Below are 26730 nucleotides of genomic sequence, written 5' to 3' on the forward strand. Positions count from 1 at the left end.
GTGGTAACAGCGGTAACCAGGGCAGTGCTGGCACCCCTCAAACACCTGACAAACTCTCATGCAGCATATCACCATCATCTGGAACAATCCTTAACGCTTTCACAATAACCTGCAACACGCCCTGTTATAAATGTCAATACTGCTTAAAGACTGGGAGTAAGTATTCTAGTTTGGCTAAATCTTTTCAAAAGACTGATTTATCTAACTCTAACAATTAATATTTAATGATAACTATACTACTCTGTACTATCCTAAAAATCTCTTAATCTATCTTTTTTTGTTGTTTATAAATTCTTAGATAAACATCTGCGTTGCAGTGACAAAAATGAGATGAAATCTGTCTTCCTTCCTCTTGGAGACAAACACTCTGTCTACAACCTGATTATCACAGCAACAGCAAGGGGTAGAAGCTTTAGAGATAGCACCAATATAACTACACAGGTTTGCCAAAAATATGATGATTAAAAAATGGGGACAAGAGTTATAGAAATTCTCTAATTTTCTTTGACACTACTATAAGATAATGCCTTTTCATCTTCAGGTTTTGGATTTCACAGTAGCATCTAACTCATTACATGAGCTTAAGACTTCATTAGAAAATAATGTGGCTCAGCTGAAAGAACAAGGTCTACTATCAGGAGAAACTGTGGGAGAACTCTTCAGTTCTATGGCCAGTAACCTGAACGGTCAATCTGATGAAACAAAAAAAGCTGATAGGCAGCAGGTAAACCTTTTCTAAACAAGAATGAATCAACAGTAAAGTATTGTCTGGCAGAAGTATTGAATCTACACTGAATCTACACAATCTAACGTGAATTTTCTTCTTTAGGTTTGTCTCATCCTCTCCTTCTGGACATGCTTCTTATTCCCATTTTTCTGAATTTGGTCCTAACAACAAAATAAAATACATAAGCTTATAAATGCTTTTGTCTGTTAAAGATTCGTGAAATGATGCTGAACACAATGGTTGAGGCAGTAAAAGAGGCTCCTACCAACACTCCAGAAGAAGTTCATGTGACCACCAGAGGGCTTACTGCTATTGTCCAGAAAGGCACTGAACTCAGCTCCTCTGCTCAGGTACTGTTAACTCCACACTAATGAAAATAGAACATTATAGGAGGAAGAAATAAATCAGTTATCTCTGCATAACATAATTATCACTCTCACTTATGTTTACTGCTTTATATTATTGAAATGCCATTGGAAGGATAAAGCTTGTATGTGCATTTGGAGCAGATTATTAAGTGAGATATCAGGAACACATGATAATCCCCTGGCTAAAACTATTTATGTTTATGAGAGTTTATTTTCATCTTCAGGAAAAGGCTTCATTATTACTTGCAAACCTCAGCTCATCTCTCCTCCACATGTATGAGAACAAAACTGCTGAAAACAAGAAAGAAATATACATTGCAGCCAGCAGCATTGTGGAAGGAGCCAGCAATATCTTGGACTATAGCTTCAGTGTGAGTAGTTTAACCTTAAGGCCTATGCTGATGGGATTACTTCTCTAAGGAAGGTTGGGTGATTTAAATGTGATTTTAATCATCCCAAGAATAGTTGATACCTGATGATTTCCCATTTACAGTACATCTAATACAGACAGGCACCTTTTAGTTTAGTGTATCTTTGTTTTTTTTTGTTTGTTTTTTTTGCATTAACAACTGGTTCCTGTTAATGAGTTTCTTTAACTCCTGTGCACAAAGTGAGTGTTGTGTGACAACTTGTCAGTTTTCTCTTGGTCTTAAAATGTTGTCAGTGTAAGTGACCAGGTGCAAGGCCAATGATTCATCACCCACCTGACCTGGAGGATTTATCTAAATGTTTTCCTAAAGCACCTTTCAGACATGCACCTCTAACCAGTAATTTGCTGGCTATTTCACATCTAGGCGTTATGTTTGAACAAAGGCCAGCATTGTGTAGCTAGCAAAGTGTTACCAGCAATTTTACCTGGCTGGACCCAGTCAAATAGCCCGATACATGTTTGAATTGCATGTCAAAGTAAGGCTAAGGTAATCAACAAAATGAAAAATTTGTACAGAAGTACCTGGTGATAAAAGACCAGTAGACAAAATGATGCATAACATTTTGATTGGAAATATTTTTAACTTTGTGAAACATTCTGGGGGACAAGCCACTCAACCCCAACGGCACTGAGCAGCCTCGAGCAACAGCCAGCCAGCAGTGACACCAAGAACAAAATGCACAGAAACCAGTTTGGATAATCTAAAGGAATCCTCAATGTAAACATATGTGTGCTGTATTTGTCAGGACCAAAATACAGACACCAGAGACAGAACAGTACTTTAAAAAGTTTGATATTAGGATACAGCAGTGTACACCGAAAGAAAGTCACTTTCAGTTTTTCTCGTTTAGGGGTCGCCACAGCCAATCGTCACACTGACGACTTGCATGTTGACTTGACATTTGGCACATGTTTTACACCGGATGCCCTTCCTGACGCAACCCTGATTCAAACCCGGGCTGATACAGCAGTGTACACCAATGAAACAAAACAGATACGTTGATGTCAGAGAGTGGAAAATTCAGAGAGGCCATGTACTGCCATGCCTGGCAAAAAAAATAAAAATAAAAATTACAAATGTATCTGGAGAGAAAAACAGCCAGAGCTAAACAAAGATGTACATAAGCAAAAATACCCCTGACCACTGCAACACAAAAGTGCTGAAGAGGACAAAAATGGGCAGCAGAGAGGAAAAAAAGAAAGACAACAACCTAAACACCAATAGGTAGGCTTCCAGAATCCAAGGCCTAAGGCAGGGGTTACAGTCAAAGGCAGAAATTGGGTCAGAAGCTGGCAAGCTCTACATCGGGCTCACAAATAGGGCATACAGTAGGTAGGCCACACACATCCAGTGACCAGGGCTGACTTAAAAGCATGGTGTAGGTCTAATAATGATCCAACAGCTGCAGAGGAGATGCAAGGCACTATGTGTAGGGTGAAGATAAGAGTAACAGGTGAGTGGCATTAGCCAGGTGATCTGTATCAGTCACTGACTGGCAGAAGTGAAGCTGGAGGGAATTAAACAGTGAAAAGTTTCTTTCACAATAAGAGTCTCTGGCAGGAAGTCGGGGTGGAACACGACAACATTATTGTATTTGTATTCTTGTTTTGTCGTGTATTGCCTAAGAACAACATGACAAAATTGGAAAGCCAAACAGTAGGCTATGCATGACAGTGGTAAATGTTAAATCCACCTGGTGCCTGTTGTTTACAGTCCTGCTAACACTAATGTAGTAAATGTGTCTGACTGACCAATGTACTTATTATACTGTATGCTTTTACACAGAACTGCCCATACTGCCTCCCCCAAAGAGACCCAGAAAGCTCTCCAAAGCCCAGAGAACTGCAGAGGATGTGTGCATATGCTTGAACCAAACAATTTTCCACATCTTTGTTTACTCATATCCTAAAGTTCCTCAGGCATGCAGTTTACAGACATCTTCTAACACAACAGCATGAATATAAAACTTTCAGCCACCGCACTGCAGAATGCTATGCTGCTATGGTTCAGATGACCTTTCATCTCAGATAATATTCGTAACCTTTTTGTGTGTGTCTCGTGTGATGTTGGATATTGTGTAAAAGTCGTGGCCCTCCCTGGCTAATTCCTGCTATGCTTGAACAAAGCAGAATAAGCAGCTCTATGTCTGAATGCCAAAAAAGCAACTGCTACATTGCTATATGTAGCCGGCAAATTCATGGGTACCATGTTTGAAAGGGGCTTAAATTTGTGAATGCCTGAAAAAAACTATCATCCTGTCCTCTGTTATCTTTTAAATACAGTACTGTGTTATGCTTTACAGAGTAGCATCTCTGATGCCCTTCTTGTAGCTCTACAAAATATACAGAGTGCACTGTTGGCATTTCTAGATGTGGATGAAGATCCGACTGTTATCCAGCAAGCCAATATTTGTCTTTCTGTTCAAAGGTGAGTCACACCTCAGCTACGAGCCATGAAACTGACAAAGGAAAAGTTCAAAACCGCTCTCACCTGTATGGAGAGAGTAAGACTTCATCCAATTAGTTTAGCTTAGCATATCTTAGCATAAAAGCAAGTTATATGACCTCCCACTGGGGGAGACAATGGTAACATAAGCCCCTTTTACACAGAGATCGTGAAAAACTGCTAGCATTTTGACCCTCCTTCTAAACAACTGTTTTGATTTAAGCCTGTTTACACAGAGCTTAAAGTGCCTGTGGCATATGAGCATGCCACAGGCACTTTATGCCACAGCCATTTATTTTGTAATCCTGGGTCCCTCTATATTAGTTTTGCACCCATCATAACTCCACATATTTTATAATTATTTCAGAACAATAAAGCCCAATACCACAAGGAGAGCTTCCTCCTGAAAACAAGAGGATAGTTCATAAAACGTGCACAACTTCTGTTGCTGGTCAGGAAGCTACGACAATGTATAGATAAAAAATGTCATGCCATGGGATCTTTAAAAAACCTTTTTATACACTCTAATACTCTTTGACATAACAAACCAGCTTTAAGTAGACATAAATTACAATACAGGCGGCACGGTGCGCAGTGGTTAGCGCCATTGCCTCACAGCGAGAAGGTTCCGGTTTCGGGCCCCACCTGGGACCTTTCTGTGTGGAGTTTGCATGTTCTCTCCGGGTACTCCGGCTTCCTCCCACAGTCCACTAAGACATGCAGCTTAGGTTGATTGGTGTCTCTAAATTGCCCATAGGAGTGCATGTGTGGTTGTTCGTCTATGTGTTAGCCCTGCGATGGATTGACGACCTATCCAGGGTGTACCCTGCCTTCGCCTGATTGCCGGCCAGGATTGGCTCCGTCGTGACCCCGTTCAGGAACTAAGCGGTAGAAAATGAATGAATGAAATTACAATACAAAATGTGGTTTCCTGGCAAGGACTCAGGAGTAATAAATTAAGAATCTATCAAAAAATGAGGGACTGTATGTAATTATTAAAAATATAGGCAGATTTTGTTTGGACACAGGTAGGCTAGCCATTTCCCCATGTCTAATATTTATGCTAAGCCTTGCAGAAACTGAATTCAAGTTTTTAGAAGTATGTGTTGCTACAGCTTTGAGTGTTGGCTACCAGTTGTGTAATCATTAAACCAGCATGTTTTAGTGTCATACTGTACCTATGACATATACATATAGGCCTACATGGCTAATATCCTTAACCATTTTCTGTGTGTCTTTATTCATAGTCCTAACTTCTTATAATTACAGTGTCCCAGTTTGCTATTTACAGTAAGTCCTGTCAGTCTTGTTTAAAATAACTCATAACTAAGTGGAACAATATAAAAAACAAAACCCCAAATCAATACCGCACGCTTAAACTGTAGAGTAATACCTCTGACCTGCACGTTATTTGTGCTCAAAACATTTAGGGCAGAGCGTCACAAAGACAAATTCAAACACACCAGAAAGCACAGTAAAGAACACTAGCGAACTAAAATAAAAAAAACAAAAAACATCTACGTTTAATGTGAGTGTTTATCTTTTCTCACAGATTGAAGCCAAGCGATTTGAACAAAGAGCCCCTAAAGATTTCCAACTGTACAAGCTGCTTTACATTTTCTTTGCCAAGACTACCGTCTAGGATATTTCCTTCAGAAGACCCAGTGGATGTACGAGTAAGTTAGGAGTGTTGCTGTATTAGATTCCAGTCTTTGTTAGCTTTTTGAAGTACTGAAATTGCTTGTGGGGTTTAAACCTATTTTGTTCTTTAAATGCATTTACAGATACTGAATTTAGAAAAAAATCCATTTTCCTGGAACGAGAGAGGGGACATCAGTGGCGCGGTGGGTGCTCTATCGCTCACAACACATGATGGCTCAAATATCCCAGTGCAAAACTTGGATGACAAGATTGAGGTCAGTGAGGCATCTGAGGATTGTTTTACTGTGCTTTCCTGTTGAGGGCATGGCCTCATGTCTGTACCTTTATTCAAGGAAAACAGATTTCACTTTAGACAGCAGTCTGGCTGAATTTGTACTAGAAAAAGCATTCAGTGAAATGAAAACTGTATAATGGTCACCTGTTTTTGATGTAAACAACTGAACCAGTAAAACAAATTTGGTTAAACATTTGTTTAAGGTTTTAAGTGTTTATATTAAAGTGTGATACAGCAGACAGGACTGTAGGGTAGGGTATGTGTTCAGTATGCCCTCTCTTAGAGTGGAGTCACATTGTCAAAGTTCTCATGCAGAACTACTCTTATGTACTGTATATGAAAGTGGTTATGAATGAAAGGTGACAATAGTTTTTAATTTGTGATTTTGCATGCAAAAGAAGCTAATGATAACTACTATTAAGGATTGCATTAACTACCTATCTACAATGTACTTAAAGTCCTCTACCGAAGCTGTTTGGTATGAATACATGACATGTACCTTTACAGCACTAGTAAGCATACCATCTGTAAATAAATATCTGAATCTGATTTCTGTCATTTTGCCTGGTGCACAGATTTTGATGCCAAATCTTAATGGACAGCAGGTGAATACCTCTGTTTTGAACCTGAGGAACTACAGCACGGTGGGCCTAGATGTACCTTCAGATGACAATATTCTGTTGTTAAAGGTCAAGTATCATGTTTGTATCTACATCTGAGACAATGTACAAACTCAGAAAAGTTGCGACATTTTCCAAAATGCAATAAACAACTAAATCAGTGATTTGTTCATTCACTTAAACCTAACTGAAAATTACAAAGAAAATGTTTTCATTGTTTTCACTAACCAACTTAATTGCATTTTGAAAATATAAACTAATGAAGAATGTGATGCCTGCAACACACTCAAAAAAGTTGGAACCGAGGCTAATAAAACTGAAAGGTTTTTAGAATGCTCCAGTTACACCATTCTGGAAGATTCCAAAACTAGCAGGTTAACTGGTAACAGATGAAGGCATTTTGACTGGGTGTAAAAGGAGCATCCACCAAAGGCCCAGTCTTTGCAATCAAGGATGGGCTGTGACATCACTTTGTGCCAGACTTCATGAGAGCTTCTCAGTCATTTAATATTTCTTGACACAAGATTGCAAACAATTTAGGTCTTTTACCATCTACAGAACATAATATTGTGAAAAGATTCAGGGAATCTGGGGAAATTTCAGTGCATAAAGGCCAAGTGCGAAAACCACTGTTCAATATGTATGACCTTCAAGCCCTCAGGAGGCAGTGCGTGAGAAATCATCACGCTACAGTGATGATTATATCCACACGGGCTCAGAAGTGCTTTAGAAAACCATTGTCACTTAACACAGTCTGCCACTACATCGAGAAATGCATCCTGAAAGTTTATTACACAAGGAGGAAAACAATCCAGATGACAGCTCACAGCTGGGGAAAGATTTTCAATGACAGCTGGGTGAGAGCCTAATGGCAGAGATTTGGAGCCAGGTTCAAATCTGTTATCATTTTCATCTGTAGGACTGGTATTAGGCCACTTTATCAAGTTTTGGCTTTTTTTTCCAGATAACAAAGTAACCACTTAGATTGTGACTATGTGGTCAGTCTATCCAGGCAAAGCCAATTTAGAAATTTGCTCTGAAATTTCTGGAGATGTGAGAGTGTTCGTTATCTGACCAGGCTAGCTCTATTAGCAGGCAGCTATATCTTTTTCAGAGTATGGTAGTCTATTGTGAGAATGCCGGTGTTCCAGCTGCACATTATAGCTGGGTTTCCATTGTCAGAACTTAGCAAGCAGTACACCGAGAGCTTCCCTTAACCATCACCTGGCTTAACCTCATGGGTTGATGCAGACCGTCCTGCTTTGCTTCACTGTATTTTTCTCTGTGTTGGTCTCAAGGGTCTCCTCCAGTAACAGAGACCATATGAACAGCTTATCAAACTGCTGTTGAACAAGCAGAAGAGACTTGCAGAAATGTGACATCTTCACAGCTTTGCCTGTGGTCCCCGTTTTACGCCAAAACCAACATGTGAATGTCTGTTATGTCCATAGTTTTTGTTGAATAACTTTCAAACTAATAATGATATCAATGTCGTTCCAAATGGCAGCAGTAGGTTTTTGTTGTACCTGAGCAGCATTCTATACAAACTGTTTTTGAATTTTTAATATTTTGTTTTTAATCTTGACATCACATACTGTATGTTAAAATATAACATGAAAATAAGTTCTTTGTACTCAATATTTGAAATTCTTAATCTGTACTTGTATCAGTGTTATGCTGTTTATATGCTGTCTTTTCTGGCTGCACCAACTTGTTCATTGTTGAGAATTTCTGCTGCAACTATATTTATCTACTTTTTTAAAGATGGTGCCGTCAAAGGACCCATTACCCTTCAAAGTGTTCCTTGGTTACATGGGGTACCCCACTGAAACAAATTATGTAGCAATGACAGAGATGCCTCAGCAGCAGGGAACTACACAAGGTAATAAATGTTTTTGCTTAGTTGTGGAGGTGGTATGTTTTTACCTCTAATGCCTTTTAAATTTGATTTTTGATGCATTACTTGAGTGCTTTTATGTGTCTTATACAGCAGAGAGATACACTTGGATGCTAGACCCCAAGACATTCAATGGAAAAACTGGAACATACTATCTTGTGGTGAGGCCCATAGTGGGTCCAGGTATAAAATCCATCAATGCCACTTTATCAATAACCCCTGTCACCACTTCTTGTAAATTTTGGCATGAATCAATACTGGACTGGTCCACCTATGGCTGCGTGGTACGTATAGTATTTCAATCTGCCTGTCATGTATAATAATGTGCTGCCTCTTTAATAACAGTGAAGCATGTTGTCTTTTAAGGTTGGTGTTAACACTACACCTTTAGTCACCCAGTGCCTCTGCAACCACCTCACCTTCTTCGGGAGGTCTTTCTTTGTCACCCCCAATCTTGTTGACCCATCACGTACTGCTGAGCTGTTTGGCACCTTTACTCAAAACCCTGTGGTTGTGTGCTTTGTGGGTGCACTCTTTGTGACCTATCTTTTGGTGGTTTTGTTGGCACGACGAAAAGATGTTAAAGACTTAGCCAAGGTATAATTCATAAAGCACCATTACCCAAAATGCATGTGTCTGTTTCCCAATTACATTGAGCATTTTAAATCTAAATATTTTTCTTACAAATGTAGGCATTCAAAGTGTCATACTTTTTTCATTGTATTGTATTTGTGGAGTCCTGTTGGTGGCGCTACATCAATAATGCAATGTTTTAAAATCCAACCTGCAGTTCTTCACTCATTTTAAGTCTGATTTATCACACAGCTGCTGCCCCTGTATCTATATTGACTTTAACAATGTGGTAGATATAAAATTGTCTGTAGATTTTATCAGCTAAAATATTGTCAATTTGGGGCCATTAAAATACTATATGACAGAACGGAGGTGTATCATTTGTGTACCACTGCGCTATTTAATTAAAACAGCAGTGTGACACTATGAGTGTCTACATCTGTACCTGATTATTTTCTTAGAAAAAGTAAGACTTTCTAACAAATCTATTTTTATTGTGTTTTGCCTGGACCAAATTTGCCTTCTGTTTATTGGAAGCTGAAAGTCACCATTCTGGAGGACAACAACCTTATGGATGAGTACAGATATCTGTTGTGTGTCAGCACTGGGTATCGGAGAGGAGCCTCCACTTCCTCTCGGGTAAATATGTTTACAGTACAGACAGACATTTCTAGCAAATACTATACAGTTAGATTTGGCAGATAAAGCTCTGCTCTTTGAGGGAGCTCTTAAAGACAAAAGAATCTGCTGAGAGCATCAGTACCATACATGAGCATAAATCATAGTGAAATACACCATTTCAAATTTACCACATAAGGAGGAAATGTTAGGTTTCTAACACAGGGCTAGGACCCAAAATGCAGACCAGGACTAGGCAGAGAACTTAGAAAGTCTTTATTAATAGGTAAGAGTACAGAGAACACAAGTGTAGCTGTAGTACCGTGAGCGCTGAGGTAAGTCAGGCAGGCAGGACCTCCCGAAGGTTGTAAGAAGAGGCAGGCAGAGTGAGATGGGCAGAGCGGAGCTGAAGCAGAGGCGGGCAGAGTGGAAGTGCTCTTGGATCTGGAAAGGAATCAAAACCATAATAGTAGATTAGTCTGGTGGAATGAGCTGCAGCAGGAAATAATGTTAGTGTGACAGAATCAACAGTTATAATAATAGTGTCAGGTTATAATGACACCTGCATGAATATGAATGGATGTTAGAAGCTACACAGCTATGAATGAACCAATGACTGTGAAGTACACACTACATAAAACAACTAATGCCAGTAAGTCAAGACAAAGGCAATATCTGTTTTCCTTAACTGGAAAACAGATGGCTGAGTTTGCTTCATCCCAAAGGAAAGCTGTGCTGCTCACAAGTGACTTTCCATTTTCTACTGAGAAGTAAATCAGATTCTTACTTTGAGTCTAATAAAGCCTGGACCTTTTCTCCTAAACCCTGCCTTTGCAGAAATACAGTATGGAGCAAAGACTAAAATCAATTTAAGAAAAATTACCCCTGGAACACGAGAAAGAAAAAAATAGAAAAATGTCTTGGGATTTGCGGCACTAGTAGGTTTCTTGTGCATCATCATTTTGAGAGACAAATTGACAAAGGAAGGCAGTTTGAGAAGAAAAAGCATCATTTTTTTTCATTTTTAAACATTTGTGTAAATAGAGCCATGTAAATTGATATAATTTTGTCATTATGGGGACAAAGTTCATGTCTTTCAATTTTTCTGGTTTTTATGATTTTTTTAAATGGATTTTTCTATTTTTGGCCTCTCTACTAAGGCATGCCCTGTCCCCAGCTCCCCTCTGATTGTATCAGTCAAAGAATACATAGACTTTCAGTCATGCACATCACATCCATCTCAGTTGTTGTGGAAGCTGGAACCTACTGGGTATCCAGAAAAAAAAATAAAAATAAGGAATATACAGTAACTTTTCTTAAGATTCATGAAATCTTTAACAGTTGTTAGCCATCAATAAGAAGATAACCTATGAGCCTACACTACAGTATGTGAATATCAAATTTAGAATGTGGAAGAAATTATACTAATTTATACAACAGGAGAAAGAAAAAATATGGAACATTAAAATCTTAGAACAGGACCAATGAGAGATGAGAAGACATTTCTCAGGAGCTACATTTCAGAACTGTGAGGAATTGATCAAAAGTTCATACTGGTGTTAAACAAGCTTATAAAAAGTATATCTACAAGAAACAATTTGGGCAAAGATACAGTCTTTAGAATTTTCCTTTCATTGGCTTGTGAGCACAAAAATTTCATGTGTCAAAATGAAGGTCTTTCTTCATCTGTTTCCGGTGCATGGAGTGGAACGACTACAGAGCTCAGAACATCCCTTTTCTATTCTGTACAGCTCCTCTTTGCCCGGAGCTTACTTTATTCCACCTTTCTCTCTGACCTACTTAGGAATATACTATTATTTCATTGGTCAATATAGCTTTCTAAAATAAAAAGAAAAATGACTTCATATGGCAAATGCAAGTCATGCTGACTCCTTCAGGCTCAAGTCCAGGTTGTATGATTGGCATCCCTCATTTCATAGCACATAGAAAAAGTCCCTATTTACACAACTTCACAGCTAAGGGCTGTGCTGGTGACCTGCTGTCAGCACCTGTCCCCAAGCTAACATTCCTTCTGGAGGTGAAGTAAATGTATTTATTTCACAGTTGGACTTTTGACTTTCAACATGTACTGAACTGTTTTAGGTAACAATAACTCTGCTGGGAACAGATGGAAACAGTGAACCACACCACCTGACAGATAAAAAGAAATGCTTGTTTGAGAGAGGTGCGGTGGACAGGTTCCTGCTAACTACACCCTTGTCCCTGGGAGAGCTGCAGGGCATCAGGCTATGGCACAGCAACTCAGGGAGCCACCCTGCCTGGTAAGCTAACACAGAGCAAATCAAAAAGATGAAAGAAGAAGAAAAGCAAACTTTTTACCTCAAGTCATTTTATCTAAAGGGAATTCAACGCTTACATTTACCCTAGCTGTTCTTCCTCAGGTATGTAGGCAGTGTGACGGTACAGGATTTACAGACGGATCAGAAATGGCATTTCCTCTGCAACTCCTGGCTGGCCATAGACATGGTTGATTGTTCCCTTGATAAAGTTTTTCCTGCTTCAACAGAGATAGATTTGAAGAGGTTCAGGTAAGGACTGAGGTGCATGAGCCATAGAATGACACAGGATTACTAAAGGTTTACTGCAAGCTCAATTTTTGAAGTATGACATAGACACATGAAAACTAAGCCTTCAGGCAGGTAATTAGGCACCAATATTTAGGCTGAGAAGCATAAAAACATTTGAAAACTCTACCAACTCTGAAAGGTATTCTAAAATATAAACTTAAATATGTCACATGAAAATGCAAAATAAACAGGACTGTTTTTTTATACCTGAACCTACTGAACTAGGCAGACTACAGATTCAGATTTCTTATTGTTTGAAATTAACCAAATGTAAGAAATAAAATGGATTTAAACTGCCAATTATCTTTAATCCCTTCCTAACAATGTGCCAAACAGGGATGACATATTTTTGTGGGCCAAACAAACTACGACACAGTCCCCTGACTTCAGCATCACCACCATAACTTCCTTCTTATAATTTTATCTAGTGTAGTATGCTTACCTCTTCTATAAAATCCTGTCCTCGTAGCATGATCTGATCTAGCTACTGATCATGGATGTATCAGTTAGTTAGAATAGTTTTCAGGTACACAAGTTTAAACATAACGAGGCTGTAAATGTGGGCTAGTGAGTAGATGAGTCTTCATGTTCGGCAGTATTAACATCTCAGATAGCCTCTGTATTTTCATTTAGCCACTTTTTTAAGACATGCACTGTAAAAGCATTAAAATAACAAATGGAGCATTTACTGGTGTATTTAATTTTGTAGAACAAAACATGAAAATGTATTGGCTTTGTGTTAACTCACAGACCTTATTTCAGATGTGTAAACAAAAAAAAAACATTCAAAAAGCCAGGATAAGGGAAGCCAAAGCGTACAAATGCTAATTCACTTATGTTTTTTATTAGTCACTACTACAGCCCCCTATTGGCCTACACATATGTGGACCTTTCTTTAGGCATTTAAATAGCTGCAGGTTGATTTGCAGTGATAAAATGACTGTCAGGACATTATATTGTGATTCATTACTAAGCAGTTCATGTAGGTTTAAACAGTTTTACACTTTGTTATTTTCCAGTAATATGTTCTTCATGAAGGCAACAAGGGATTTCAATGATGGGCACCTGTGGTATTCTGTGATCAACCGACCACCAAGCAGCACCTTCACTTGTGTTCAAAGAGTGTCCTGCTGTTTCTCTTTGCTGCTCTGCACCATGCTGACCAGCATCATGTTTTATGGCATCCCGACAGACCCCTCTGACCAGGTCATGGAGATGGGTATGCCACAGTTTTATTACATATCAATTTACTCGGAAAGAAAAAAAGCCAGCAGTTCTTAAAGTAGGTTGTATATTTTACATGTACAGTATATTGTACATGTACTGGTGCTTCTTCGTTGTACATCTGCATTTATAAAACCAGCCATTAGGTGACATAGAGGAAGGAGTCCAAGAGGATCTTATTTATAACTTTCTCACGTTCTGTTCGCAGGTCCCTTTGAGTTTAACTGGCAGCAATTCATGATTGGAATTCAGAGTTCACTCATCATGTTTCCAGTAAACTTCCTCATTGTTAGTATCTTCAGAAAGACTCGTCCTCGGGAGATGTCTTGTTGCAAGCGCAAAAAAGAAAAACCACATGCCCTTGAGCAGGAGAGCTCCTCACAGACTGCCAACACCACCATGAAATCCAATGTCACTTTAGACATTATCATCAGTGTAGGTGCTTCATGTTTTCATGTGCTATGTACAACAGCTATTTAAAATGTTTCAGGCTAACAACTAACAACACTGAAGTGATTAAGTAAAGGCTTTTCTGGACTGTGACAGTCCTTGCACATGTTCAAAATAGTGAGGGATACTATATACAAATAATTATTCTCAAATCCATATACTGTATATAAAAATTACATATATTGTCATTTTAATAGGAAAAACACATTTACATTTCAACGTTTTCTCTCTCAGGATATCATAAGAATCATCCATTCACTCGCTAAGGGTGTGACGAGCGACATTCCATGCACAGAGTCTGAGCCTGGGCCTGGACCACAAGTTGATATCAATGCTGTCCTTTCTGTGGTGGACGACCTTATCAGACAGAATAACAAGACCAGTGATAACAGCACGTCAAAAACACAGCCTCAGCTACCAGGTGTGCTCTTCTCTGGATAGTAAATACTGTCCTGTGTTTTGAGATACAGTGCTCTTATAGTATGTGGTGAAGAGGATATAACAGAGAGCCAAAGCCCTGCCCTCTTTCCAAGTAAACATCTGTTCTGCACAGCTGAGAATGACAGTTTTCACAGATTCTTCCACGAGTGCTTTTACGAAGCTTCACAACAACAGTTTCTCTCCACTCTAAGTTATAAATGAACTTGCTGGTAAATTCAGAATGTTTGCATTGATAATTTGTAATTATTTGACAACAACATACTGTATCCCATGAATCTGTAGAAAGTGTTTCAAACACATTTTGCAGTTGGCAAAATACATAATTTACCTGCTGGCACTCAAAACTTTTGATTATAACTGTATGAGCCCACAGCATTAGAGCATTTATCTAAGGGATTCATCATGAATCTACAGACCACGTGTAAACAATTGTAATTTATTGAATAACCCTGTAGGCAAGGTCTAGGTATAGAAGAGCTTAAGATATTACTAAACAAACAAGGCCAGTGGTAGTCAGAAACCCAGTTCCCCATTTCAAGGCACTGGGCAGTGTGCTGCAGTGTACAGTGACAAGAATGGAATACAAAAAAGAGACACACCCACAGGATTCGAACGAAGACAAAGAGATGGATAGGTGGGAAAATTTCATATGTGTTCAGAGGATTGAACCAGCTTGAACCTGGCAATGAGAAGTCCTTCATATCTTGAAAGGTGCAAAGGCCTTTATCATTGTAGGTTTTATAGATCCTTTATGAGCTGTATACAGGAACTCTTCAGCCTCATGGAGGGAACACAAAGGGAGTGGATCCAGATAACAGCAGCTTATTTTTTCAGACTGATATGTCATAGTTCCATAGTTCCATGCGTGGAATGGATAAATGTTTTTCAGTTTAGATAAAGAATATGGCATCATGGTTCCCAGGACACAGTTATTCTTCTTTACATGAAAAGTAGAAACAAAAAGATCCTGTAAACAAATGGTTGTACAGAGTGAACTCTCTATTAATCAAACACTACCCGATGGAAGATCAAGCCAAATTTTAAATGATAAGTTTGAAGCCAGGGAGGGACAAGCCACCCTTTTTGGACATTGTAAAGTAGATCTTAAGATGTTTTCCTCTCCACAAAAAGCCTATAACAAAGCATTTTAAAGACAGAGCCCCTACCATGAAGCCATCAACGCATCTATGACTTTAACTTGTGTGCCTTAATGTGTGCCTAAAGTTTTAAGATCTGCCTTAAGTATAGAATACAGCTTATCACGTTATTTGTGTTCTCAGACGGCAGTGCTAGTGTGCATCCTGGAGAGACAGTGCAGGGCACTGAGAAGAAGAGCAACAAAACCCTGTATCTGTACAGGCAGCTGTGTCATATTGACACAAAGATAATCCTGCTGGGACCCTCTGGTTTCCCCAGTCCACACAGCTACAGCCTGGCTCTGCAGCAGGTCCGAGGCATGAAGGGCCTACTTGAACATCAGCTCTTCACATCCAGCTCCATCAGCCTAGATGAACTCAACCAGAAGAAGTACAAAAGACCACATTGGTGGATTTGCATGCATTAGCCTGTTATCTACAAACTCTATATATTTTTAGAATATTCTAGATTTTTTTCAAAGCCTTGATAGTCACTCAAGTGAACACTGAATTGTCTTTATCATTATTATATCCTTGTGTTTTTATTTACTTGCTGTGGTTAGTGTGCTATATTATTTGTGTCACATACAAAATGGTTGTCTCTGTGCACTGAAATGAAATTTGGCATTAGATTTATGAAATAATTGGCAGTAATATTGAGAATCCTGGCTTAAACATGCAAAACCAGTCTTTTCCACCTCTTATTTTATCAGTCAGTACACATACTTACTGTGTTATGTATGAAACCTTAAAGGAATAGGTTGGGCATTTTGGAAGTAGGCTTATTTGCATTTTTGCAGAGAGTTTGATGAAGAGATCAGTTTTGCTCTTTGAGTAATATGGTAAATACAAAGCTAGAGCCAGCAGACAGTTAACTTAGCATAAACACTGTAAGCAGGGGGGAATGGTTCATCTGGCTCTTCCCAGAGCTTAAAAACATGCACATTATAAAAAGTTGGATTTGCTACCTTTGTGCTAAGCAATCTAACCAGCTGGCTGTAACTTCATATTACTGCAGAGTGAGAGTGGTGTCAGTCTTCTTATCTGAGCTTCAGCAAGAAAACAAATGAGCCCATTTCCTGAAATGTTGAATAATCCACGAAGGAATGCACAATTTGCAGATAATGGGGTAAAACTTGCAAAACCACTTTTTAAATTGCTTACCCTGTGCATATACATCAAAACTAGTAATGTAAGGTAAATGTTTTGGTTTGATTGTAGGACATTTCAATCAAAATTGCATTTAAAATCGTATTGCTCATGAAATGCAGTAAGTGTGTTTCAGAAGATAGCTGTATTTAAGTATATGGTTTTCCCTTTTTCACTTGCAGCTTGAGTCCTGCAGATAGCACAGATGGTGGTCAGAAGAAAAGAGCGTGCTGTCATGGAGGGTTACCCTGGTGGTTTATATTTGTGGGCTGGCTGCTAGTGGTTGCTACCAGTGTTGTAGCTGGATATTTCACAATGCTTTATGGGTTGAAATTTGGGAAGCAGCGTTCCATAGACTGGTTGGTGTCCTTGCTTGTTTCCTTTTTTCAGAGTAACCTCATCATTCAGCCACTGAAGGTAAGAAGAATGTGCTCTTTGTTTAGAACTATAAGAGCATTATAAATGTCTCAGTTTAATAGTTTTCTCATAATAATAATCATTATTATACATACATTTTTCTCTATGAGCATGAACCTGAAATAAAACATTTATATTCATTTGTGTTCATACCTCTTACCACAGGTGTTATGCCTTGCACTGTTCTTTGCGCTGGTAATAAAAAAAGTTGAAGAGGAAGATTCTCAAAATATGGCATTTATAATAAATGATGTAAACCCAGGTAAAAAATAAATTCTTACAGTAAATAAATAAAATACTTCCAGGATACTGTTTATTGGTCATCTGTTTTGACTTAGTGATCAAGGATGTTCCTGTTTTACAACAAACAAAAATGTCTTGTCCAACAGATTACTCTAAGGACCAACATGTCAGACGGAATACAAATCTTTATCAACCACTTCCTCCTGCAGACATTGAGAAGATGAAGAGGAACAGGATCATGGAGCAGAAAGCCTTTGCCCTCCTCAAAGAGATTTTAAGTACAAACTGTTTTCTAATGTTTTTTAATGATCTAATTCAATGAAAAGGTCCAGGTTTAACTGCATTTTCTCCATTTCTATGGATACACCTTCCTACATAATGCAAACTATCCTGTGCAGATGGAGGACTGCTTCTGCTGCTGTGTAAACACATTGATAGGCTAGCTAAAGTCAGGCTTTGCAGTGTAAGCCCAGCTTCTCTTAGCCTGCTTTACCCTGTATGCACAGTGATTCAATACAACCCAAAATCTATTTATTACAATGACAAAGGAAATGACATTTCACCCTGATTCTGGCCTTCAGTGTTGCTTGTGCATGGTGAATTTGCAAAACTGTAATGCATCAATTTGTTTTGTGTGTTTTAGTGTACTTGGGGTTTATGTGCATGTTGATGGTGGTGGCATACGCACAGAGAGACCCCACTGCTTTTTACCTGAACCAGCACATTGTGAACAGCTTCAGTGGAGGCACCTCAGACACCATGAGTCTTGGGGATGTGTTCAATTGGGTCAACACATCTCTACTCAGTAATCTCTACGGAGCTTATCCAGGTAAAAATATATCCTTCCTTCTGAGTAAAAAGAAGTGATCAGGCACTATTATTTTAATTGTAATAACCAAAATTTTGTCTCTACAGTAAAATCATTCACAAAAAATAAATTATTCTTTGCATGAGGCCTGATTGAGATAAATATAAAGCATGATCTTATGGTCTTATACTTGTATAGCACTTTTCTACGCTTTACAGCACACTCAAAGCGCTTACACACTACTTGGCCATTCACCCATTCACACTCACAAACGCTCACAGGTGTTATCACCTGGAGCAACTGGGGCTTCAGTGTCTTGCTCAAGGACACTTCGACATGTTGATTGGACAAGCGCTTAATCTTCCGGTTAGGAAACGACACGCTCTACCTCCTAAACCACAGCCATGTCCATAGCATCTGAATCTCTGAGTGGCATTGTACTGCATATTCAGTCACCACTGCAGGTTTTTAAGTTCAGCCATGTTTTTATCTTGATAGGCAAAGAAAATAGTGGTCCGCCTTATGTGACTTTAAATTATACAGCCAATGTGTTTTAGCTTGGTTGGTCAAATCTAAGTTCTGAGGGGAGCTGGTTCCAGCAGAGGGTTAGGTTAAAGCTTGGGGGAGTCGTCTGGGATGTTTACACATTCTTTGTCATAAATTTTCACAATATAGAATATCTCACACCCCTCTCCTTTGAATAGTGCTATATAAATAGTTATTTGTGTACAAAATGACAATCATCTACATTATTATTATGTTAAAAGCACAAGTGATATAATTGGAAGTAATCACACAACACATAGACCATAAACCAAATATGACTTTAATTCAGCACTGTCTGAGAAAAATCCAATAAAGAAACTGTAAAATGCTTCTCCAGGATTTATCACAGATGGAAACTCCAAGCTAGTGGGTAATGCCCGTCTTCGTCAACTGAGAGTGAAGAACAACCTTTGTCACGCTCCTGGCCCCATGCTGCACATTGTGCCAGGCTGTCAAGCTCTATATTCATGGGATGCAGAGGACACAGGCTCCTATGACCCTGGCTGGAACTACCCGTTCTGGGATAATATCTCTACAAACACCCCCAGCCCCTGGAGGTACCAGACACAGGCTCAGCTCAAAGCTTCCTATATCTGGGGCACAATGGCGCTTTACAGGGCAGGTGGATTTGTAGCAGAGCTCGGGCCAGATTTGCAAAATGCCAGCAGGTATGTACATCAGCAAACTGGAATACTTCAGTAACTTTGAGTTTGCACTACCCACAGTGGTCTTAGTAGGGTCAGTGACCCTGAGAGCTATCAAAAGCCCACTGAAAATATAGATGTGAAACATACTGTATTATTATTCTGTTGTAGAACACAGCTGGTAGTTGTAGAACACTTTAATAACAGGAAGTGTGTTGGGTAAAATTATTAACAAAATCATACTTTAAGGTTGATTCTGACATTTGATGAATTAAGAATTTAAATAGTAGAAGATTAACACTATGCTTGTTGATTAGTCAACCTGTGTGTTTACTTTGTTTGCGTATGATAATTCTATCATAGTTAAGATTTAGTTTATAGCACACATAAGTTTACCTACTTTAATCTTACAGTTATGTTTATGTAGTTACATGTCACCCTATGTGTTCACTGAATCACTGGTCAGTATTTACTGTGTCAGTCAACTGGAGCACTGTTTAACATCAAGGGGGGACTGGTTCACGAAAACATTGAATTTCATTAGGTTTACAGCTTTGACCAGGAGGGTCCACAGATACTTTATCACCACCTGGCTGAAGAGGCCAGGGAATTTGGGGTCACTGGGACACCAAGGGTAATAAACAAGAGATTAGATCTAAAAGCCAACAAGAGGAAGACAACTTCAAAGGCAGGGCAATATACAGACACACACAGGCAAGACAGTTTAATTAGCCAAACGGGAAGCCATGTGTCATATAGTGTAGTTAGTTAGTTGGAAACAAAGAAAGAAGTGAGTGTAGGAATTTAGACAGAGTAGGATTTCCTCCATCTTTAGGAAGCCGCCTTTCCCATTGAAGCAGAAAGGACGCAGGAGGAGGACGGATGGATAGATGGACCAATAGAAAAGCACAAGAGGACCAGACCAGCCTACAATGGCACATTTGAAATTGTATAAAATCAACTGAATGGAAGAGGACAGTGTTCCTTCTCGTCCTGAAGACGAGTTGAACGGTTTTGCTGTTGAGGTCAGGGCTTCAGATAGAGATGGAACCCAGAGCTCTGTAAACTGCTTTATTCGATGGTCTGTTCAGTTATGATAATAAATGTTTGAAAGGTGATAGTGACTCCGATTATTCTTCATAAAAGAACACGCTGCAAGCCCTACAGTAATATTTATTGTGTTCTTTATCCGCAGTACCCTTGAATATCTGTTCATTAATAAATGGCTGGATGTATACACAAGGGCGCTCTTTGCAGAGTTCACTGTATATAATGCTAATGTGAACCTGTTCTGCATTGCCACATTCTTGCTAGAGACCACGGCTACAGGTAAGGTTGAGGGTTTCCTCTGAAATCTAATTACACTCCTGTTAAAGAATATTTTCTGGAGAACATACAACACCATCACACAAAACTGTGCATCTAAGACAGTACTATCAGATTGTTTTACTTCATACTGTACAATTAAGGTGTAATGTACTTTATTTCAACATTTCTAATAATATACAGTGCATTGTATACTAGCCTATTTGTATTTAAATGCAGCTGTTCTTATTAATTTTGCAGGAACATTTCAGTTCCACACCGAGCTGCACAGCATTCGTCTTTACCAAACAACTGATGGTCTTTTCATCTTTGTTGCGGCTGCTGAGATCATCTACTTGCTTTTCATCCTCTATTACATGTTTATGCAGGTAAAAGCTAATATGATTACAATGAGTTCCTAGTGCTAATAAATGCTTGGTTCTTTCTTATCCATGCATCAGGTATGTTTGAGTTGACTCATTTAATGAGACTGGCAGAGGTTTTTCTATTTAAAGAGGGTTTCACAAACTCGTACTTATCTCAGAATCCGTTCAAATTATCCCCTGCCAACCTGGATTTCAAAACAGGTTCTTATAGACAATTTTTGGTTTCCCTGACCAGTTTTTCCCCAGGAGATGCTGCTGTTGTGATTGGCAGAAATCAATCAAAATGTGCATGAGGTTACCTGACATTCAACAACTGATTTATTGTACTGTGATTTATCATCTCCCAACCGGAGGGTTGGAGGTTCGAGTTGCCCCCAATGATTAGAACCATCGGTGTGAGTTGGCGCCGCAGATGGCTGCCTCGGTGCTGTACTGGAAACAAGTTCCTTGTGTGTAACATATTTGGCCAAATAAAGGTGATTATCCTTATTATCCACTAGCTCACCACATTGGTGTCAGAAGTGGGATTTTGTTGGGAATGATGTTGCAGCTACAGATAGAGGAGCTGATTTCCTGCTTGGAACATACATATGGTTCTCTACCGTATGTATGCTCCTTATGTGTAACATACTTGGCCTAATAAAGGTGATTATTATTATTATTTCTAAGTCCAAAAGCTGTCAAATCCTGTTCAGCCCCTTTACTTCGTAGTTCCTATAATATTTTATTCCATTAAATTATACAGGACGTTAAAAAACTCATGTTTAGTTGTTCACCTCTTAAATTATGTCATAAGGAAAGAATTAGAAGGCAGTGACAGTAATGTGTTGATGATGGTGATGAAAACATTATTTTTCTATTTTCATTAATGTGATTTACGCTATGCCATTAAGACTTCCACACAAAAATTCAGGTCACAAACACCATTTTATTAAATACAAATACTGAAAATGAACATAGTTTATGAATATGTATTTACAAGTATATTATTTAAAATCCATAAATACAAAAAGTGAGTTTTTAGTGGAAAGTGGTCAACCTACAGTATTTATATTACAGTTTAGCATTTGGGCAACAGACATGTTACTGTTTTTGCCTTATGAAATTAATGGAACAAAACCAGTCATGCACACAAAATGACTCCTGTTGTGTTACATATGACAGCCTTCTGTCTTTTCTTTTCATGGAAGGGCAAATTAATGAAGCAACATCGGTGGGGTTACTTCAGGAGCAAGTGGAACCTTCTGGAGCTGAGTATCATTTTACTGACCTGGAGCGCCGTGGGTGTCTTCATCAAGAGGAGTTTGCTTGGAGACCGCGATATAACCTACTACCAAAACCACAAAAATGAGTACGACTGACAAAGTATTAAAGGTTATACTGTTCTTTAGTTGGTAAGGTATAAAGAAAACAAGTGTCAAGCCCAATATTTACTTCTGCTTGGCTACAATTAAAGCTGTCTTGGTGGGGCCAGTTTGTAGATAGGTTGTTAGCAGTTCCACCAAAGAGACATTAAAACTACCTCCATCTCAGCCAGCTATAAACAATAACATTTGACATATTATATTAATTATGCATAAATCCATTAAAAGTGTAATAATGTTCTGATGATATATCAGTATGTTCAAATTTTTATGCTGAACAATTATTTATAGTTTTGATGCTAAGTACATTTTGATGAAAATACTCCTGTAAGAAGGATGGTGAATGCAGATCTTTTACTTGTAATGGAGTATTTATATATTGTTACAATAGTAATATTACTTAAGCACAGGAATCAGAATCTGAGTACCTCTTCGATCACTGATGAAAACTCACATCTATAATGTGTGTGCAGATTTGCCAGTTTTTACGACACAGCCACCACAGACTCCCAGCTTCAGTATCTGATTGCTTTCTTGGTCCTGCTCTCCACCGTCAAACTGTGGCACCTGCTCAGACTAAATCCCAGTATGAACATAATCACAGGCACACTGAGGCGAGCCTGGAATGACATAGCTAGCTTCCTTGTGGTCCTTGTGATCATGCTGATGGCATATTCCATTGTGGTGAGTATCATGTCCCTTTACTGAGACATAGACTTTTGAAAATAAGACTTTTAAATACACTACACAAAAATGTATGTATTTACTAGGAAATGAATGAGGAATGAGTCAGGATTGATCCACGCAGTCTATAAGTACTTCTTTAATAACTTTTAATGTAGGACTCTATACTGAATAATGGTTATTTACTAGAGAACTGACTGGGAGATACTACTGTGAATTATTAGGTAATGATTAGTTCATAATTATGACTGTGTCAATCATACTCCCCACTCTCTTCATTGTTGTTCTTGATTACCTGTGATTCAAACACTGTTGGGTACAAAATATAACACTACTACTAGAGGTTGAGGTACTTTAAAAAAAAATATGTAAATAAGTTTTATCAGTATAGTTTGTCTGATGTTATGGCCTTTCCCCCCAGTCTAGGACTAAATATTTTAAATTTAAAAATGTTATAAACTATGTTCATTGCATATATGTGTAAGGTGTAAGCATGTCCACAGATACAGTAACTACCATGGACATGAAAAACACTACTGTGTATGTGATGTTTTGATTAAAATACTTGTTTAGAATCCTCCTGTTTGTGATTTGCTTTTATGGAAACAGTAATTATGAAGATAATAATGAAGTAGGCCTGCTTAGCAAATACTCTGTATAATTTTCTTTAAATGTTGGGGAAATAAACTTTAATGATGAGCTAATTATGAAGTAATGAGGAGTGTATCACTGCAGTTAATGACAGACAAACACAATTATGAACTAATCAATAGGTTTATCTAATCAATCACAGATATAGTATCCCCCAGTCAGTTGTCTAGCATTTAGTCATTATTTAATATGCATAGAGTCCTACATTAGAAGTAACTATGGAAGTGCTCATGAACGACGCAGATCGTTCCTGATTCGTTCCTGATTCGTTCCTCATTCATTCCTCATTCATTCATTCCCTAGTAACTCCTCACAGTGATTACTTTGCTGATGGTGATGCTAATGGTCAAATTCTTTTTAGTCCAATGTGATTTATGGCTGGAAGCTGTACTCCTATAAAACATTACTGGATGCTCTGATGACCATCATCAGTTTACAGCTGGGCAACTTTAACTATGATGAGGTGAGTAAGAGCTTCCCCTATTCAGAGAATAAATATTTTGGTATAAAAATACATAATGTGAGCTTTTTCAAACAATAGTATAAGTAGTTTGTTGATGATGTGGGGTCAAATCTAACCCATAATGCTACTTGTGTCTCACTAATCCACTGTTTGCCAGATCATGGACTTCACCCCTCTGCTTGGCGGATTACTCTTCAGTTCTTGTATTGTATTCATGTCCTTTATGGTGCTCAGTCTCCTCGTCTCGGTGATCCTCGTGGCATTCAGCCAGGAGAAAAAGTCCTACAAGGTAAAATGTAGTCATTTCCCCAGGTGCCATACAAAAATACTTACCAAATAATCCATCCACTCTGGTGAAAGATGATATTTTCCTAATGCAGAGTGTGGAAGCAAATAAAGCACATTGCAGTCTGAATTCATTATGGCCACCTAGAGGATGGGGGCTCAAAGGGTTCATTACTAATTAAATAAATTAGACATTATGAATATCATCAATACCATATGAATAAATGGATAAATTATTGAATAGATTATTACAGCTCATTAAAGTGCTGGTAAGTTAGTAAAAACTTTAGCTATTGAATTTTTCTATTCCAACATCCTAGTAAGACACTTTAACAAGCTATTATGATAAGTGCGAATGTTATTTATACCTGTGCTTTTCTGTGTCATGTCACAATGTCCTATGTCATGTTGTTGATAAGCTGCAGCTCACTGTCCGTGGCAATGACAGAGGTTTGATAAGAACGTTAATAATGTATGAATAAGAAGAAGAAACTAAATAATTTATAAATGTTAATAATCAGAAGAAACTAACAAATTACTGTTAACCCACTGGCTTCTGCTTAGGCCCTGACCACAGTATGGGACCCTTTAATCAGTTTCTGTCACTCCTTTAAATGCAGGAACTCTGGTGATGTCATATATTCTTAATGTCATTTCAGTTCCTGTCACTCAAAAGAAATGTTGTCATCTCTCTCTTTTCCCCAGCCCTCAGAGGAGGAAGAGGTTGTTGATCTGATCCTGAACAAGCTCTGCAGTTATTTGGGGGTCAAATATAAGGACAGAGAAGACAGCACAAATAGACTTAACAATTCCCCCAACTGATGGAAACACATTTAAGACATCTGACAACATAGTAAACCTCTAGGGAAAGTACATGCTGTGGGGTTTTGGATATTTATTAGCAGTAATAGCCACATGCTCATTTGTCTATGTTCCTTATTTTTGCTTAATTAAATGTTTGCTTGTTTTGCGTTTATGCTCTAGTGCTTATATGGTGTGATAGATACAGATGCACAGCTGTTTGTTAATGTGGATAAGATGGTTACTTAGAGAATATTTAATTCACAGCAATGTTTTGTTCACCAGCCACTTTATTAGGTACACCTATAGAATTCTGTGCCACAGTTTCAGTTTTTGGTGAAAATGTAATAAATGTATAAGTTCAATTATATGCTTATGAGTGAGGTCATAGTTAAAGGCGGTGTTGTACTGGACTTCTTTATATTTTTGTCTTCCCTGTCTACATACATGAGAAGGTCAGAATATTAGGAACACCTCTGAATATAACGTAGAGGGAATCATCCGTGTGAACAAGCCTTTACTCAGTCGACTCAAATCGTGACAGATGGCAAAACAAAGCCTCGTTTACCATCTGGAAAAGACACAAGCTTCAAAGTGAGGCTTCATTTGGGAATGCCCCCTCTGGTCAATGCTTTACAATAAAAGGCAAATATTTTATCAGTTGAACAAGCTACATTTCAAGAAGTAGCAATAGTGCTTAATTTGAATCAGCTGTAATATTATACCTTGTCCCAGCTCTATAAAAAGAATGAACGGTAATCACTGAGGCTGATATCCAAGAGATAAAATTGCACTGGATTACTTGCGGGCATTGTTTTCCTGTGAATCCCTCGTCTATTCTAGCACAGTAGTCTGTCACTGACAATAAAAAGTGCTACACAGAGAGGGAATTACTGCCAGTAAAGTATTACAGTATTACTAGTAAAGCAGCAGAGTCAAGAGCTTTCATTTCACTTTCATTTTGTGGAGCACATCTGCTGGTAATTGTTTGGGCCACTACAATTACAGACTTCATCAGCAGCAGGTGTGTGTTCCCACTGGGTACTATGTGTAATCCAGTACACACACATAGTACTGCTGTGGTGTCCTGACCAGAACTGTGTATCGAGAAAAAGGAAAAAAAAAATGTGTTTGATAAAACATAGTATCTCCAAAAGTATGTGTATATCACAAGATTATACACACTTGTCAACATGTCATTCGAAAACACCTCCCACAAGATTTCATGACCTGACTGCTGGGATTTGTTCTTGCTTAGTCACAAGAACACTGAGGTGAAATCAGGCAGAGGCATATGATTATCACCAATGTGTTGGAGGTGGATGATGTTGGGTCTCTGTGTAGTCCAGTCCAGTTGTTCCACACCAGTCTCTGATAACCATGTTGTTATGGACCTCACTTTGTACATGGGTTGATTGTCACAAAGATGGAAGCACACAACAGTGAAAAATACATATGTTTACAATAAGTGGCAGGAAGTTCTATTATTGTAAATATTTCCCTAAGGTAGCCATGCCCAAACCATAAAAG

General features: G+C 38.5%; 1 protein-coding gene across 2 annotated transcripts in view; it reads left to right on the plus strand.

Moving 5' to 3' along the window:
- Positions 1 to 25484, plus strand: part of LOC109968545 (polycystic kidney disease protein 1-like 2) — a 29284-nt gene extending 3800 nt beyond the window's left edge. The window contains exons 1-29 of one of the 2 annotated variants that reach the window (XM_020614885.1): positions 628 to 724; positions 940 to 1077; positions 1320 to 1466; positions 3829 to 3953; positions 5524 to 5647; positions 5756 to 5887; positions 6483 to 6596; positions 8292 to 8409; positions 8518 to 8708; positions 8791 to 9021; positions 9535 to 9636; positions 11719 to 11897; positions 12018 to 12164; positions 13223 to 13422; positions 13636 to 13862; positions 14112 to 14298; positions 15599 to 15845; positions 16786 to 17020; positions 17186 to 17282; positions 17410 to 17541; positions 17907 to 18092; positions 18955 to 19285; positions 20457 to 20590; positions 20828 to 20955; positions 22143 to 22303; positions 22790 to 23000; positions 24013 to 24114; positions 24272 to 24403; positions 25105 to 25484. In XM_020614885.1, coding sequence (XP_020470541.1) covers positions 668 to 724; positions 940 to 1077; positions 1320 to 1466; positions 3829 to 3953; positions 5524 to 5647; positions 5756 to 5887; positions 6483 to 6596; positions 8292 to 8409; positions 8518 to 8708; positions 8791 to 9021; positions 9535 to 9636; positions 11719 to 11897; positions 12018 to 12164; positions 13223 to 13422; positions 13636 to 13862; positions 14112 to 14298; positions 15599 to 15845; positions 16786 to 17020; positions 17186 to 17282; positions 17410 to 17541; positions 17907 to 18092; positions 18955 to 19285; positions 20457 to 20590; positions 20828 to 20955; positions 22143 to 22303; positions 22790 to 23000; positions 24013 to 24114; positions 24272 to 24403; positions 25105 to 25221 — 4632 coding nt within the window. In that variant the 5' untranslated portion in view covers positions 628 to 667 and the 3' untranslated portion in view covers positions 25222 to 25484. Of the gene's footprint in view, positions 1 to 627; positions 725 to 939; positions 1078 to 1319; positions 1467 to 3828; positions 3954 to 5523; positions 5648 to 5755; positions 5888 to 6482; positions 6597 to 8291; positions 8410 to 8517; positions 8709 to 8790; positions 9022 to 9534; positions 9637 to 11718; positions 11898 to 12017; positions 12165 to 13222; positions 13423 to 13635; positions 13863 to 14111; positions 14299 to 15598; positions 15846 to 16785; positions 17021 to 17185; positions 17283 to 17409; positions 17542 to 17906; positions 18093 to 18954; positions 19286 to 20456; positions 20591 to 20827; positions 20956 to 22142; positions 22304 to 22789; positions 23001 to 24012; positions 24115 to 24271; positions 24404 to 25104 lie in introns of those variants that run through there. The other variant, XM_020614884.1, reaches the window with a different exon arrangement.
- The last annotated feature ends 1246 nt before the right edge of the window (positions 25485 to 26730 follow it).

The sequence above is a fragment of the Monopterus albus genome, unplaced genomic scaffold, assembly GCF_001952655.1.
Source record: "Monopterus albus unplaced genomic scaffold, M_albus_1.0 scaffold153.1, whole genome shotgun sequence".
Taxonomy (NCBI): domain Eukaryota; kingdom Metazoa; phylum Chordata; class Actinopteri; order Synbranchiformes; family Synbranchidae; genus Monopterus; species Monopterus albus.